Source organism: Eumetopias jubatus, unplaced genomic scaffold, assembly GCF_037043125.1.
Source record: "Eumetopias jubatus isolate StellerSeaLion01/CBP00866 unplaced genomic scaffold, mEumJub1_p1.0 scaffold_2, whole genome shotgun sequence".
Taxonomy (NCBI): domain Eukaryota; kingdom Metazoa; phylum Chordata; class Mammalia; order Carnivora; family Otariidae; genus Eumetopias; species Eumetopias jubatus.
The window spans coordinates 38,818,602-38,836,730 of NW_028274808.1; the positions used below are offsets into that span (position 1 = coordinate 38,818,602).

The 18,129-nt window shown below is 35.8% G+C and overlaps 1 protein-coding gene across 2 annotated transcripts in view; it reads right to left on the reverse strand.

The window, feature by feature from the left end:
- The window catches only part of KAT6A (lysine acetyltransferase 6A), a 109,220-nt gene that overhangs the window by 37,165 nt on the left and 53,926 nt on the right, over positions 1–18,129 (reverse strand). Inside the window, exons 3-8 of one of the 2 annotated variants that reach the window (XM_088020971.1) lie at positions 15,055–15,163; positions 11,255–11,370; positions 10,156–10,237; positions 7,781–7,895; positions 6,108–6,424; positions 567–685 (exon numbers count right to left, since the gene is read on the reverse strand). In XM_088020971.1, the coding sequence (XP_087877097.1) occupies positions 567–685; positions 6,108–6,424; positions 7,781–7,895; positions 10,156–10,237; positions 11,255–11,370; positions 15,055–15,163 (858 nt within the window). Of the gene's footprint in view, positions 1–566; positions 686–6,107; positions 6,425–7,759; positions 7,896–10,155; positions 10,238–11,254; positions 11,371–15,054; positions 15,164–18,129 lie in introns of both variants that reach the window. The other variant, XM_088020970.1, reaches the window with a different exon arrangement.

Below are 18,129 nucleotides of genomic sequence, written 5' to 3' on the forward strand. Positions count from 1 at the left end.
ATGAATATGGGTGTTTTATCACTTGAAAAAAGCTTGGTTTTTGTTTTTTGGTTGGTCAAATCCCAAACTCTTCTTCATTCATAAGACAGAAAATAAATAAACCAAGCTCATTTAATACTGGTAGTCAAGGGGTACCTGCGTGACTCAGTCAGTTAAGCGTCTACCTTCGGCTCAGTTCATGATCCCAGGGTCCTGGGACCAAGCCCCACATCAGGCTCCCTGCTGGGGGGGGGGGTCTGCTTCTCCCTCTCTCTCTGCCCCTCCCTCAGCTCGTGCTCACACGCACGTGCGCTTTCTCTCTCTCTCTCTCAAAGAAAGAAATAAAATCTTTATTAAAAAAAAATACTGGTAGCCAAAAGAAACTTGTTTATCTGCAAAACCAAAGCAGTCATAATGGATTTAAAAGGAGTATGTTAACAAGCAGAACTATGTCTATACACAAACCACATCTATTTGCAGATCAGACGGATAAATGAATTGCTGTTACTGCTTTACCCCAGGATAATTAATCCTCTGTTTCTTGTCCATGACCAAATTATTTGTCCAATCTGAATATCCAACTTTACCTGCAGTGCTTGTTCTTGGATATCACGAAATAATTCCATATCTTTCTCAGTCATGATTTCCTGGCTCCCAAAAAGCCGTTCCTCACTTTCTTGTTTGCCATCCCAGCCATCCTGATTGTCTGCACATAAAAAAAGGGCTCATATGTTATTAATATTATCCTTAGTTTAATATATGAACTAGGAAAAATTTCAAAAGCCTTTATTTCAGTTTGAAGACCATAATATTATTTTTATAAGAGAAGAGGATAGCAATAAACTGACACCTATAAAGATGGGTCAGTAAATAATAAGTAAATATTGTATCTGCTTATAATGAAAACCTGACCTGTCCTAAAACTTCTTAAAATTATTACATAACTACATTTCCACTTCATTAGTACATATTTTAGTATACTATAATATATACATATATAATATATACACATATTATATATGAATATATAATACATACAATTATGTATTATAATATATACAAAAGTTTGATGAGCACCATGTGATGTACAGAAGTGCTGGAACACTATACTGTACACTCGACTAATATTACATAATATTATACTGTGTATGTTAACTAACTGTAATTTAGATAAAAACATAAAAGAATAATACATACAAAAGCAGAACAGAAAAAAGGTCTAAGGAATATGAAACTGAAATAATATGAATAAAAAATTTTTAGTATGGATTTAATATATCAAAATTCAAATATTGCTTTTTCATTCTTTGGTAGTATGGAAGAAGTTTATGTTAACAGCAGGACATGATTTTCATCACATGGGACCAAAACACAGAAAATTTGTTCCTTTTATAAACCTTAATGATCCTGTGATCTTCATAAGGCCAGTACATTCTTATCTCAGCAAGAAGATAACCTTCGAAATAACTATCATACTCCCCTCACATTCTGGGTGCCCTTTTAAATAAAGCAAAACTCCACAAATCTGAGGATCACAGATGATAATCCTCTGGGTAAGAAATTATATTATTAATCATTCAGTAAATGATGTATCTTCCTCACATGGGCAAGGGAAATTCATGAAAGGAGTACTGGGGGATTATGGAGATCCTTATCTTCCACACTTGAAGATGACACCACTGATGGACTAATTTCCTATTTGTATAAGTATGGCAGAAAAGACCAATTTGTGACAGTTCTTTTCAAATTAAACAGAATATAGGCTGTCTGTTATTCACTTAGTGTAAGAAGAATAAGGACAAGGACTCACTGCTGAAAATATTCCCAAAATGAACAATATGTATCTGAAGATACTACGTGACTTTAATGCCCCCTAGTGCATGACACAGACGGATGCAGGCACAGATTTAGTACAGCATTCAGTAGCATTCAATCAGATGGTGCAGACTGTTCCTTAAACTCTACAATTCATAAAAAAAACTTACAAAGCCAATTACAGCAAAAACACCAATGCAAAAAGTCAATACCAATTCTCCATATACTTTACACATTTTCTCTAATGATTTCTATTTCTAAAACTTTCCAGGAGATTCTTGTAATAATCCATCTCCAGTGAAACAGTTAATTCAAAAATGCCTTTCACTAGGATCTGCTTTAGATTCCTTCCTCCTAAATCCAACCTAAATGGCGCATATTTTCTTAGGTAAACGTACTCAGACCGGAGCTACAGTGTACATGGCTGATAAAGACATGAAAAGTACTTAAGCACTTACAGAGTAATTAGTTGATTGCCACTCTGGTGAAAAGCCAATCAATACAGCATAAAAAGGGGGATCTGACAATGATGAGGATTTCCTCTCCTGTGCTGGACCGATCAACCATTTATATAAGCAGGAATGAAGAAGCAGTGAATATAATCACCAATGAGACTGAATTCAGGGGAGGGAAATCAACATTAAGAAATTGTCTGGCAGTATAAGAGATACTACATCTTTGGCCCTTGTGATCCAAAGGAGTCCATTCTCATTCTTCTACATTCCTCAGACGCTTTTCTACTTCCTTCACAGGGTTAAGTCTGTAAACTCACGGCACTAAATAGCAATGAGACTAGTTTAAACTTTAATTATCAAGACAGCTAATGACTTGAATTACCTGTTACACTATTAAGTCTTCTCTACAGATCTTTTCTACTTTGAAAACTAGGGAACTCAACCTGATACACAAGTATGAAATGAATAAAAAGAGGGCATGCTACAACTGATATCACAGAAATACAAAAATCATAGAAGACTACTACAAACAATTACAGCTCCAAAAACTGGACTATCTAGAAGAAATGGATAAATTCCTAGAAACATACAACCTACCAAGACTGAATCATGATGAAATAGAAAATATGAACTGACCAATTACTATTAAGGAGATTGAATCAATAATCAAAAACTTCCCAACAAACAAAAGCTTCACCGGTGAATTCCACCAAATAGTCAAAAAACACTTAATACCATCCTTCTCAAACTCTTCCAAAAAACAAAAGAGGGAACTCTTTCAAGCTCATTTTATGAGGCCAGCATTACCTAAGCCAGTCAAAGAAAGAAAATTACAGGTCAATATCACCAATGAACATAGATGCAAAAATCCTCAACAAAATATTAGCAAACTGATTTCAACAATACAATAAAAGGGTCATCATACACCATGATCAAATAGGATTTAATCCAGAGATTTAAGGATGGTTTAATAACCGCAAATCAGTCAATACACCACAATAACAAAATGAAAGATAAAAATCAGATGATCACTTCAAGATATGCAGAAAAAGCATTTGACAAAATTCAACATCCATTTATGATAAAAACTCTCAACAAAGCAGGTATAGAGAGAACGTACCTCAACATAATAAAGGTCGTATATGACAAGCCCACAGCTAACCTACTCAATGGTGAAAAGCTGAGAGTTTTTTCTCTCTTTAAGATCTCTCTAAGATCAGGAATAAGACAAGGCTACCTACTCTCGCTACTTTTATTCAACATAGGATTGAAAGTCCTAGCTAGAGCAACTAGGCAAGGAAAAAAATAAAAGGTATCCAAGTTGGAAAAGATTTGTAGATGACATAAGAGAGAAAACCCTAAAGACTCCATCAAAAAACTGTTAGAACTAATAAATGAATTCAGTAAACTTGAAGGATACAAAATCAATACACAAAAATCTGAATTGTTTCTATACACTAACAATGAACTACCAGAAAAAAGAAATTAAGAAAACAATCCCATTTACAACTGCACCAAAAAGAGTAAAATACCTAAGAATAAATTTAACCAAGCAGGTGAAAGACCTGTACATTGAAGACAAAACACTGTGTGTGTGTGTGTGTACACACATATATATGACATTAATGAAAGAAATTAAAGACACAAATAAATGGACAGATATTCCATGCTCATGGATTGGAAGAATATTGTTAAAATGTCCACAGTACCTAAAGCCATCTATAGACTCAATGCAATCCCCATCAAATTTCTAATGACATTTTTCACAGAAATGGAAAAAAAAATCCTAAAATTTGTATGCAACCACAAAAGAATCCAAATAGCCAGAGCAATCTTGAGAAAAAAGGACAAAGTACTAAAGCTCCCTGATTTCAAACTATGTTACAAACCTACAGTTATTAAAACAGTATGGTATTAGCATGAAAACAGACCCAGAGATCAATGCAACAGAACAGAGCACCTATAAATAAACCCATGTATATATGGTCAATTAATTACAACAAAGGAGCCAAGAATGTACAATGGGGGAAAAGACTGACTTTTCAATAAATAGTGTTGGGAAAACTGGACAGCCACATGTGAAAGAATGAAACTATGTAACTCTCTTACACCACATACAAAAAGTAACTCAAAATAGATTAAAGACTTGAATTTAAGACCTGAAACCGTAAAACTCCTAGAAGAAAACAAAGGTGGTAATCTCCTTAACATAGTTTTTGACAATCATTTTTTAAATCTCATGCCGAAAACCAAAAGCAAAACCAAACAAGCTGGACTACATCAAACTAAAAAGCTTCTGCACAGCAAAGGAAACCATCAACAAACTAAAAAGGCAACCTACTGAATGTAAAAAGATATTCGAAAATCATATATCCAATAAGGGGTCAACATCCAAAATATACGAAGAACTCATTCAACCCAATAGCAAAAAACAAACAACCCACAGGGCACCTGGGTGGCTCAATCGGTTAAGCGTCCGACTCTTAATTTCAGCTCAGGTCAAGATCTCAGGGTCGTTGAGATCGAGCCCTGTGTTGGGCTCTGTGCTGAGCATGGAGCCTGCTTAAGATTCTCTCTCTCCCTCTGCCTCCCCCCTCTTCCATGCTCTCTCTCTCAAAAAACAAACAAAAAACCCACAAAAACAAACAATCCACTTAAAAAAGGGCAGAAGATCTGAACAGATATTTTCCCAACAAAGACATAAAAATGGGCCACAGGTACATGAAAAGATGGTCTACATCATTAATCAACAGTGAAATGGAAATCAAAAACCAAGGAGATACCACCTCACACCTGTCAGGATGGCTATTACCAAAAAGACTAGAAATTATAAATGTTGGGGAGAATGTGGAGAAAAGGGAACCTCTGTGCACTGTTGGTGAGAATGTATATTGGTGCAGTCACTATGGAAAACAGTACAGAGGTTCCTCAAAAGATTAAAAATAGAACTGCCATACAATCCAGCAATTCCACTTCTAGGTATGTAATCCCAAGAAAACAAAAACATTCATTTGAAAAGATATATACACCCCCATGTTCGCTGTAGAATTATCTACAATAGTCAAGATATGTAAATAACCTAATGCATCAATGGCTTAAGGAAACTGTGGTGTATGTGTATAACATTATTCAGCATAAACATACATACATACATACATACCAAACTCACAGACTGGTTGTTTGCCAGAAGAAAGGTGGGAGGTAGAGGGTAAGAGAAATGAGTGAATTATTTTTTTGTTTTTTAGTTTCAATAAACAGAATTTTAAATAAGTAAATGAAAACTAGGAAAGTTAGCCTAATATATAAGTAAATGGTCTGAAGTTGTAGTTCTCTCCCTTTCTCTCTTTTAAAGTATAATTCATGAAATACTACAACTATATTTGCCAAGATTTGAAGTAGAAAAATCAGTGACCTTATCATACTCTCATGTATTTTGGTCTTTTCTCTATGCTTAGATCAACAGCATTTTATCCACCCATACTCTTTCCAATTTCCTTCTGGAAATAATCATCATGATGCTCATCACATAATTTGTTTTGTAATTTATGAAATGTAAAGATATCCTTGATTTAAGGTCAGACCTTAAATTTCTATAGGAAGATTCTTTGTGGTTCTACAAAAAAAAAGCACCATCTTTTGCCTAAGAGCTCCTATTTGCCCACTCTTACAATTTCATCTCTCCAGCCTCTCAATCCCTGCCACAGTCACCACCTTACTTTAATCTAAATATGTACCTTTAATCTGTTCTTCTAGTCCATAACCATAGATAATAATCAACTGTAAATCTATTTTAGATAACTAGTGTTATTCCAAGTAATACACTTTGGGAATACATTTTGCTTCTAAGTAAACTTTTACCTGTGGGCCAATCTGAAGTGCTCGATTTTCTGTTGCCCTTTTTCCTGATTCTATATTGCTCAGAGTAGTCTACCACTTCCCCTCGAGGTTTCCTCCCATCGGGGGAAGGGGTGAAGAATTTGGTAAGGCCATCAATGAGCCCTTTGGTTTTCTTGTTGAATTTCAAGGGGACACTGCTATCTCTGCAGAAGTCCAAGCCATCTATTCGCTCTAAATATCCTTCTTCTGATGACGATGCTGATTGGCTGGAAAGGGTGATTTTACGTTTCCGGCCCCTTCCTGGACCAGTTCGAACTTTGCTGAAGGGACCTTTTGATCTAAAAAAATCAAACAGGGAAAAGGGTAACTATTAAAAAAGAAATCCTTGTAAGGTTTCTATTTAATATATAACATGTAATTAGTAAATAACCTCTAGCTTTATTTAAAAAACTATATTGTTAAGACTATTCCATAAACCGTAAGTATTATAGGAATGAGAAGTAATATTGTTATTAGAAATAATATTTTTGGAGAATCTAGTATTTTATAGCAAAAAGAATCCTGAGGTTGGGAGTCAGAAGGAATGTTTAAGTCATAATTCTGCCACTTTCTAGCTATACGTCTTATTAAAGAAATCACATTCTGTCTAAACACCATTGTCTTCATCTATAAAATGAGAGCTGGACCAGAGAACAATTAAGACCCTTCCAGGTATAAAGTCCTATGATCTCTGTACCAACTCAGCGTTACACTTTTACCTCTAAACACAAGGATGCATTACTCTCTCAAAGTCAGGAATCAAAAGATCATCTTATAGGAAAATTAAAGCCTGATTTAAGATTTAAAATATGAACTACAATACTGGTGCTGTATATTTCAAGCTGCTTGTGCCCATTCCTTTCAGTTATTACCTTCAAGACAGTCTAGAGTGTAGGAAAGGTGGGTAAAATTTTTAAGAATACAGGTTTACAGACTTAAAGATATCTTACATATCATCAAAGGGGAATTACTATAGACACTCACACACACACACAAAAAAAGAATCAGCTACTGAATCTTGCCCCACGTCCTCCAGATATAGCCCAGTTTCCTAGTCCACAAGGGATAATTATATCCCTGACTTCTGCTAACAGATGAAAAACACATTATTTTATTTTACATCAGGACACAGAAATGGGACTTGGCTATGACCTCAACAGCACAAGTTATCCAGTGCTTATTTGCACATATAATATAAATAAACTACTGAGACCACATCAGGAGAGGAATCTGTGAAATGCTATAACAACATAATTTTTCCTTTCTTGTTTACATAAGAGCAATATAAGGCAGTGTTTAAGAGTCAGACTTTGGTGCCAAACTACTTGTGGGTTTTAATCCCAGTTCAACACTAAACTATAAACTGTGCAAGTTAATCTACTGTGTTGTAGTTTCCGCCTTTGAAAAACAGGAGTAACAACAATACTACTTCATTTGGTTGTTGGGAAAGTTCAGTGATGAACACAATGTAAGGCACTTGGGGCTTTATTATAACTTGGCACTTTTACTCCGAGTTCAGGTGCACGGCAGTGCCAGCTGCGACCAGTGGGGTTGCCCACAAGGTGGACAGGACTCCTACCCCGAGGGAACACCCTATCCTCTTCTCCCCTCACCTTGCCGCAAGTACAACTTACACCGTGTTTTGTTTCTTTAACCTGTTTTTTGGACGTCCAATTGGGTTAGCATAGCGCCGTTTTATCTGTGCTGCCTTCTTCTGTAGAAGTTTCCGTCCTTTTTTCCTAGGTCGACATATCTGACATATCCACATGCCTATAAAAAAATAAAATTCCACATAAAGCACGACAGACATAGATACACAGAAAGAGTGCAGATACTCTAGGAGTTCTTAACCTCTCTTAGATCAAGGACTCCCATTTAAAAAATCTGATGGAAGCCCCTGAGAAAAATAAACATGAAAACATATACACACAAAATTCTACAAACAACTGGAAAAGACTCACAAATATCCTAAAGCCCACATATAGTTGAAGTCCACTGACCCTTGGTTAAAAAGCCCTGCTCTACCCCGGCACCAGATTATTCGTTTCCAATTACCAGTCTATAAGAAAAGAAGCCAGGTTTCCATAGAGTAATAACTGATTCCAGGACTGGAGCAAGGGAAATACTTGACAACCTGGAGCATCTTATGGTGCCAGAAAATGGAGAAGTGCTCAAAAGATGAGGAAGGCATGTCAAAAGGACCTAGAAGCCAACTTGAAAGAGCTCCCAAGAGCCAAATCTGGGTAATTCTGAGCAAAAAAAGGGATAATCACATCAATGGATTATAACCCACTGAATAAAATATCCATGAGTCCATTAGGAATAATTGAACAAATAAATGGGAAAAGGGATAGCTCTTCCTTACAGTAGAATTCCAATTAATAAATGAAGAAGGGATGATGGAAGCAAAAAAACCATCATCATGTAAACACCAAAGTAAAATTAGTGCAAACAAGAATCGCTGATGGATGCTAAAGTTAGTACAAGGAGGAAAAAGAGTAACTTTAAGGTCAGGTTCTACTGTAAATCATTAAGTGGTCAGTTAACATTACCAGTAATAAGGCATATTCGTATTATACACCCACACTACAATGCACTAAGAAGGGTACAATATCACTTCTGTGGTGTTCTTATCAAACTTCATAATCTTAATTTAATCAAGGAGACAAGCCTAAATTTAAGGACTTTCTACAAAACAGCTAGCCAGTTTCTTCAAAAGCATCAAGGTCAGGAAAGACAGTCTAAAGAATTAACAAAGACTGGAAGACACTAAGGAAATATGACAATTAAATGCAATGTGAAATCCAGGACTGGATTCTGGAGCACAAATTCCAATACGGTCTACAGATTAGTTAATTGTATCATAACAACGTTAGCGTCCTGGTTTCAGTAATTGTACTATGGTTTTATAAGATGTTAACATCAGAAGCTGGTGGTGGCTGAAATAAGAAGTCTCTGTACTATTTTTGCCACTTCTCTGTAAATCTGCAATTACTTCAAAATAAAATGATTCCTGCTTTAAGCTGCAATGAAACTTCTTTTGTAGGCACTATACACAGGAATGAAGTCCTAAGAAAATCTTTCTTATCTTGAAGGATTCTCAGGCCTTTTGCCCAGACTTCAAATAAATGGAAGAGGTAGGAAAGGGGGTATTTATTCTTCCAATACATATAAATCCAAGACTTTTCAAAAGGTAACAACCAAAAGAATGACATAAGAGGGACTCAAGTAGGATCCTAAGCGGAATAACTTGACTATACCTAAGGTTCAGTCCTTCCCAACTACAGGAAAATTTTTCCCAAGAAGAAATTATCAAATATCCTATAAGCATTTTACTTAAGAAACCTATTTAGTCACAAAATCAGAGTTAAAAATTGTGATAAGGAAACAGCAGGAGAGACTAACTGGACTTTTTTTTTTTTAAGAAACTATAAACATATAATAAGATGGATGTTCAACCAACAGGCAGCTATCTTCCAACCAAATACCTTTCAAGGAACAGAAGTCAAAAGAATAGAATAACGTTAAGCTGTACTCTTATGAGTTAGGGCACAAAAATTACTCGTTTGCAAATCATTTTATTAAAACATTAAGTTTTGAATAAACCAGAGACGCTCTAGGCCTTCCAAAAGTGATGAACAGTGAAATAATCAATACTGATATAATCAACATGATCTAATAGAATTTCATTTCTTCCTTTACAGAAAGAGATATTTCAAAATATTATGCAAGGTCAAGTATTTTGTCCTCTAGCTACAGGACTGGCAAATATTCATTCATAAATGAACTACTTTGCTCTCCACGGATACTTAAACATCAAAAATAGAGGAAAATAATAAATCCATACACCTAAGAATGTTAAGATGCCTCAACAGACTGTCCCCACCTTTAAGGTGACAGCTCTCTTCCTACTTATACAATCCCAAATAGAAAGATGCAAATTATTCTTTCATTTAACAAAGTAGATAAAAGGTGCTTTCACTAACATGCCCTTTATACTGCCAATCTGATTTCAGAAAGTATTTCTCACCTTTTGGCATCCGGGTGAGTGGCGGATCACAACACTCCATGTGAAAACCTCGGTCACAGGAATCACAAAAGAGCATGTTATCCTAAAAAAGAGAAAGGACAGTTTTGCTTAACCTTATGAAACAAAAGCAGATGAGGATCACAACTTCATAAAATCTAGGAAGCTTCAATGATCTCATAAAGGAGATGAACTACCATAATAGTAAAAGTTTCCTTAATTTGTATTTTTTTTTAAAGATTTTATTTATTTATTTGACAGAGAGATAGAGCCAGAGAGCACAAGCAGAGGAAATGGCAGAGGGAGAGGGAGAAGCGGGCTCTGCACCGAGCAGGGAGCCCGATGCGGGACTCGATCCCAGGACCCCGGGACCATGACCCGAGCCGAAGGCAGACGCTCAACCATCTGAGCCACCCAGGCGCCCTCCTTAATTTGTATTAACTGAGTAAATGGACAGTCTGAGTTAGCCCAAGTTTTGCTTCAACCAACCTTTAATAAAGAACTACAGTTTCATAACTTTCAAGTTTATCCAGTAACCAGATATAAGCTAACTTTAGTTTTCTAATGGAAAAGAGAAAAGAACGATTTGTAGTTAATATACTAACTGACCATTCCTACTAAGTGAATGCCTCCATACTACTCAAACAAATTTCAGGAGTATTTCTTTAGGGGAGGCTGGGTAGCTTAGTTGTTAAGTGTCTGCCTTCAGCTCAGGTCATAATCCCAGGGTCCTGGGATCGAGCCCGACATCACACTGGGCTCCCTGCTCAGCAGGAAGCCTGCTTCTCCCTCTCCCACTTCCCCTGCTTGTGTTCCCTGTCAAGTAAGTAAATAAAATCTTAAAAAAAAAAAAAAAGGTTTATTTAAAGTAGCTTAGTCTCTCTGTAAACATATAATTAAGGTGCTTTAGAAACCACCTAGAAAGAATCGAAGTCTCAAAGAGTAAGTTTTTCTAAACTAATGATGTGTAATTTAAAGGGACTCCTGTTTCAAATTCTGCTGGATCAAGTGACAAAAAATTAGCCAACAATACTTAAAGGAAATTACCAGTTGTACATTCTACTTCTAAGTGAAATATTCACACTGTAAGGCAGATACTCACTGCATTTTTGCCTTGATCTCGACAGGAGCTGCATGTTTTACACTCAATGCATTGCCACCGTAAGGCCTTCACTCTAACCGTTAGTTCAGGGGAAAACTTTAAACAGGATGGATGACCTAGTAAGAGAAGAAAATTCTCAAATGAAACAATCAAGGATCATTTTGTAACTGTATTAAAGGAATAATGTAGAAAAAGTCAATTACCTTAAATCAAAATACGTATTTAAAAAAAGATGCTCTTGGAAGCTTGCCAGACATGTCTCATCAGGACTTGGCATTCCTATTCAGTTTTACTGATGCTAAACAGTACTTAGTATACCACCTCCCCCCACAATGTGATTATAAAAAACCTGACAAACTCCCAACTTTTATTAAGCCTGCATTAAAGCATTATGTGAGTACACATGCTTATATGTACACCAACACATAGCATGCCTAGGCCATTTCTGGAAGGATACACAGAAACTGTTTGCAACTGTAATGTCCTAGGATATGAAGCTATAACTGTTTTGAAGGAGAAGGATTTTACCTTTCACTTCACACTTCTGTGCTCTCTATTTTTAAAACAGTAACATATTACTTTTATAACCAAAAATACATTTTTATTAAATCCCATCATTTAAAGTGAGTTATTTTAGCTAAAAACTAAAATCTAAGCAATATTTCTATTGTGATCAGAATTAACAGTAACAGGAAAAAAAAGTTTCCTCTTCCAAGAGTTAGTATCCATTTGATTATCAAATTTTTAAGAAGCAAATCTGCTCTCACTGAAAAGATCTGTCCCTTTCCTCTAAAAGTTGGTTACGTTTATTTTTCTTTGGTGAGAGAACCAGCTAGTTAAATTATTTTCTCTCCTCTCCTTTCTATTCCTAAATAAATTTCTCTTTTATGAGATGCTATGAAGTTTACTAACAAAACATCACTGACATTAAAGGAAAATGATAAAGTGTCAAAATCTCATTCATAATCTTTTCTTCCTAGATTAGCCATTCCCTGTTCTACTTTTCCTTTTTAGATTTGCTAAAAGCCCTTGCACAGTTTTAATTATAGGGTATGTACAGTTTTATTTTGCTTTTCTTCATCCTTTTAGTCAAGTAAACGTGGTATTTATATTCCTTAAACTGAATGATTCCACTGAGTTGATACCCTATAACCTACCTAGCCATTTCCCTATTGTTATTTAAACTATTACCCAAAACAGAACACTACAATGAATTATTTTATGTTTACAGATTCTTTCCTTCTTTTAGATTAATTCTTTAAAGTCCTGAAAGTGGGGTTGGTAAGTGAAATGAAAGAAACATTTCTGTAGCTTGAGAAGTAGATATGCACTGCCAAACCATGTTTCCAAATCCTCTGATATAATATCTAGTGCTACCAGCAAAGTGCAAATGTTTTACCACGATTTCATCAGCTCTAGGTTTGGGTTCTCTTATTGTTCAAATTTTATTATTATAAAAGATATAAAATGACACTTCACTGCTGCACTGGTACGCATGCTTATTATTACTTGGGTAAAATGTTTTCTTAGTATGTTCAACAATTAACCTTCTCAAACTACCTGTTCATAGGCTCTGACCTTTGGACTTCATGCTAGAAATGTAAACATGCTCTTCACACTTTATAGCTTTTGGCCCTTTACCATATTTAATGCAATTATTTTCCCCAAACAATTCTTTACAAAAATTTTTTTTTATTTTGGGTATTTTAGTTCTCAGTTTGGAAAGTATCAACTGTCATATATTTGACTATATCCATAGTTTTTTCCTTTGCTACTGTAATAGCCAGGTTCCAAGCTGCCTTCCAAACATTCTTGCCTTTTGGCAAGAATACCAATTGACACCTGTATAGTTCCCTCCCACACTAAATAGGGCTGATCTGTGTGCTGAAATGACAGGCTAAGGCTAGGTAATAAAAGATATTGCACCTTGTTCTCTCCCTCAGATACCTGGTTGGGGGAATCCAGCTCCCATGCTATGGGCATGCGTGCAGCTCTCTGAAGAAGTCCACATGGCAAAGAACTGAGGCTCCCTGGCAACAGGCAGCATTAACGTGCCAGCCAGGTAAGTCAGCCATCATGGAACGGAAGCCTTCAGATAACTGAGTACCAGTTAAAATCTTGATTGCAACCTCATGAAAGATCCCAAGTCAAAATCACTCAGGTAAGCCACTCCCAAATTCCTGACTAACAGGAACATGAATTAAAAAATACTGCTTTTAGCTGCTACATTTTGGAGTAGTTTATTTCTACAGCAATAGATAACCAATAGTTATTTATTCTAATAGTTCTTTAAAAGTTCTATTGTTTTCAAATTGCAAGAACTCAGAGACCACCTCAAATATAATGCGTCTTACAAGGCAGGGCTATCACACAACTCCCCCCCCTCCATTTTATTCCCATCTCACCTGAGCAGATCTATTTTTATCTGTTTTATAATACTTAGGGTCCCATATGATTTTTTAAGGGTTCTACTATGAAAATAGTTTGGAGATCACTGCTAGGTAGGATATGTCACTATATTTTTGTCTAATATTTTATGATTTTATGGTTTATATTTTACTGTAAAATCCATCTAGACTTCATTTTGGTTTGTGATATTATGCTAGATATGATCACCTACTACTCGAGATCTCTTGCCACCACCTTCAAAAGCCTTCTGTAAATAAAATCCAAAAAGCTAAAAGCTATACTTCCTAGACTCCTTTGCAGCTAGGCTCTAGATATGAATTAAATTCTACCAACTGGATGTGTTTGAGTGATTTTTTGAAAGGGAGAAATGAAACAAAGACCACTTTTCTCCTGGTACTGACTGTTTTCTAATGATAAAGTCATGAAAATGCCAGTACGCATCCACTCTTCACCTTCATGGCTATCCAGAGGCAATTGTGGTGATGGCCAAATTCAGTCTTTCAATAATCCAAATTCAGCTACAATCCTGCAGCAGCCTCCTGCTTCCACCTCTTCCAAATGGAGGCAGACATTAAGTGACTCCCCTGGTGGATCAGTTCTGTGATATTCCAGAATCAGTCCTTAAAGCCCTGCTTAGAGCTTTCCTCTTCAGCCCTTCTAATAATTTCACAAACACCTGGTCCTGGTATTAAATTTCTTTCCTCTTGAAGTATCTAGAGTGGTTTCTGGTTTCTCAACTAAATAATGATGGTTACAGATATAAAACACTGAAAATTAAGCCAATGATCAAAGATAATATATAATGTTGGTTTACTAATATGGCCTTCCTACAAAAACTTGTAAGATCTGAAAATGTAGACCAAGAATATCTCTGGAATTGACAAACTAGGAGAGTCTTTGCAAAATCATTTTTAGAGCCCAGGATTTCACACAGCTCACTAAATTGCAGTGTCAACATTCCATTTCCCAGTGTGAATATGTAAGTTTCTATCAAGAAAAACAAATCTGTTATCATCCTGGTTCTATTCATAAAGCCTGAGGCATAAATCAAGAAAGATAAGTAGTGATTATTAAAGAAACTAGCAATAATTTCAAACTGATTGCTGTGATCTGAACAGATGTTTGATAGTCAAATATAAAGATCAACAGGAAAAAATAAGTCTATGGAAAGATTAAAAAAAAAAAACCTAAGACCTGATTTAAATTAACTGAATAAAACATTTCAACTATACATTTAAATCCTTCCCTTGTCTAGAAGCTTGTCCCAGTTACCTTAAACCAGAATCAAATTAAAGTATTAGTTTTATAAGGATCAAGGATACCATCTCAGTTAAATGCACCTCCCCCTTGGCTGACAGCACATGTCTGAAGGAATCCAGGGGATTACATACCACTATTACCACAGTCGGCACAGGAGATGAGTTCCTCTGGCTTCTTTTCTCGGTTTTGTTCTTTCGTACCAAGACAGAAACTACAGATGGGGATTGGTTCAGCAACGGGCTATAAAGAAAAAAAACAATTCACTCAGGTACGAGTTTTTTTTAGTATTAATACAAAAACATTAAAATTACAGTTTTAAATTCCTGTGAAAGTTATATGTAACTTTAAGACAACTGTATCACTCTCCTAAATCTCCGACTAAGTAAGGGAATTTTTACAAAGCCTGCTTTGGCTGGACCTTTACAACCAGTCCTTGTAGTGACAACTTTGGTCCAAAAAATCATATCTCAATTGGTCACTTAAAAACTAAATGACACAGTATGGATTAAACAAAGCAAATCCTTCACTGAAGATTGAAGAGATTCAACTGAATTAAGTGTAAGAAATCACAGTCTCAGTCCTTAAAAAGTTATGTCATCTGGGAGAAGTGACAAATGTACAGAAATCAGCACCACATAAGGCGGCAGACATTAAGTGCTAGAAGAGACAAACAGTAAGTGCTCTGTACAAATGAGAAAGAAATTTCAGTTGCGGTTTAGAGGAGAAGGGTTGAAAGAAGAAGATAATATGTATTAAGTAGTAGTACTACGCTATGGGATCTTAAGAAGTTTGTACAAGGACAATAGATAATAATTGTTAAAACTGGGTTTAAACCTAGGTTTCTAGGTTCCTCTACAGCACTGCCCCTGCCCCTGCCCCTCTAGTCCACAGTATGGAGAGAAAGGCAGTACAAGTGGTATGAACAAGATGAACTTAGGTGTGCAGTCTGCTAAAGCCAGTACTTAAAAGGATCCAGTTTCTGTGTTACATGTGGGGGTGCAGGTACATCAGTTTGTGAAGACTGTCACTGAATGTCTTATACAGAAGTTGGACTTTATCCCGCAGGAAGAGAAGAACAATAGATGGCTACTGAATCAAGAGATAATCACCTGTATTTGAGGGGAAAAAAAATCCAGTAGCAATATCAAAGACAAATGGGGGAAAAACCTAAAGATAAGTAGAACATTTAAACAATGACTACAATAGTCTGGTGAAGACAAGATAAGAACCTGAATCAAAAAAAAAAAAAAAAAAAGGAACAGAAAACAATAGCTATGGACTTAGAAATCAACTAGTTATGGAAGTTAACAGAAAAGGAAACGAGTTAAGTATGACTGACTTAATGAAAAGATGGTGTGAATGGTTAGGCCATTTTCAAGAAGAAAATCAGGAGAAAAAGAGATGCTGAGTTTGACGTTAGATGTGTTTAGCTGGAGGCACTCTCAGTCAAATCTCAACCATTTATATGGGACAGAGATATAAAGCCCTCAAGATTCTTTGAGTCTACTAGAGAGAACAGATTAAATGTCTGTCAGTACTGTGACAGAAGTGTTACAATAAGAAACAATGGAGGAAGGGAATCAAGTAGGAGAAAGGGCTGTCAGAGGAAGGTTTCCCAGACTTAAGTTCTTCTGGAGGTATTTGACAGGGAGACCACCTGATGGGGGCGTTCAAACAAAAAATAAGAATCAGTTTTAGGAGGAGGGGGATGAGCTTAGTTTGGGACTTATTGAGCATAATATGCCTATGGAGCATCCATGTAGCAATGCCCATGGACTTTATGATACAGGGATGTGAAGTTCAAGAGAAAGGTTAGTCAGGAAATAAAAATCTAGAAATCACAAACCTACAAAATGGCATTAAGACCTTCAAAGTTGATGAGTTCTCCCATGGCGAACAGGGAGAAAGAAGAAACCTAAGGTCAGAATACCAATATTGAAGTGGCTGTTAGAGGAAACAGCCTGGGAAGGAAATTGGATTAGTAAGACAGTTGGATGGTACATCAGAAATGTCCAACACAAGCAAATCAATAGTATTCCTTAGCCAAGAGATTAAATGAGAGATGAACAGCTGGAAGTTGTCTTAATAATTGTGACTCTGGTAAAGATGGCCACATCCTCGCCTTTTACTAACTAGAATTTAAATAAAAATTTGGGGAAAAAAAGGAATATGAAAAAGAACAGATGAGTAAAGTCAGGAAAGACTTCACTGAGGAGTAGAAACTACAAGTAAGTAAGCTCTCAGTGAACAGGCAAGCCACTGAATGGAAGCTATTAACAGCATATCTAACTAACAAATAATGGCTTATATCCAGAATATACAAAGAACTCTCACAGTCAGTATGGAGAAGACAGACAATTCAATAGAAAGCTAGGCAAAAAACTTCAACAGGCACTTCAAAACAGCAAATATGTGAATAATATATAAATGGCCAATGAACATAAGATACTCAACCTCATTAGCCATCAAGGAAGCAGATCTCCCAAGAATGGGTAGAATTCAAAGACTGGCAATAGTAAGTGTTGATAAGAAAGTAGAACAATAGAACTCTTACACTGCTGACAAGACTATAAACTGATAAAACTACTCTGAAAACTATTTGACATTATCTACTAAATTTAAACACAGATATATCAAATGACCCAGCACTTCTACTCCTTGCTATATATCCACCAAATGAAGTACACACACACATGTACAATAAAACACACACAAACATGATCAGAACAGTAGTCATAAAATTTACTGAAACAAAAATTACCCAAATAACCAGCAATGGGTGCACAGATAAATTGTGCTATATCCATACAGTAGAGTATTAAACAGTAATGAAAATAAACAAATTACAGTCAACAACTTGTATTACTGTCACAATACTGAATGAGAGAACAGACATGGAAGAATACATACTGCATCATTTTATTTATATAAAGTTCAAAAACAGTTCTACACCATTGTTAAGTCAAGACAGCAGTTAACCTTTAGAGAGAAAAGAAGAGGTAGTGAATTGGAAAGGGACTTCTGAGGTGCTGGTAATGTCTTTTTCTTGACCTGGATGGTGGTTTCATGGAAGTTAATATTTAAGGTACATATTTACAATCTGTGTACTTTTCCGTATGTTTCTTTTAATTAGAGAGTTATCAAACTTAAACTAATGAACATCTATAGAGTAGGACAATGTTGCCTTTGGAATATTCGGAAAGAAA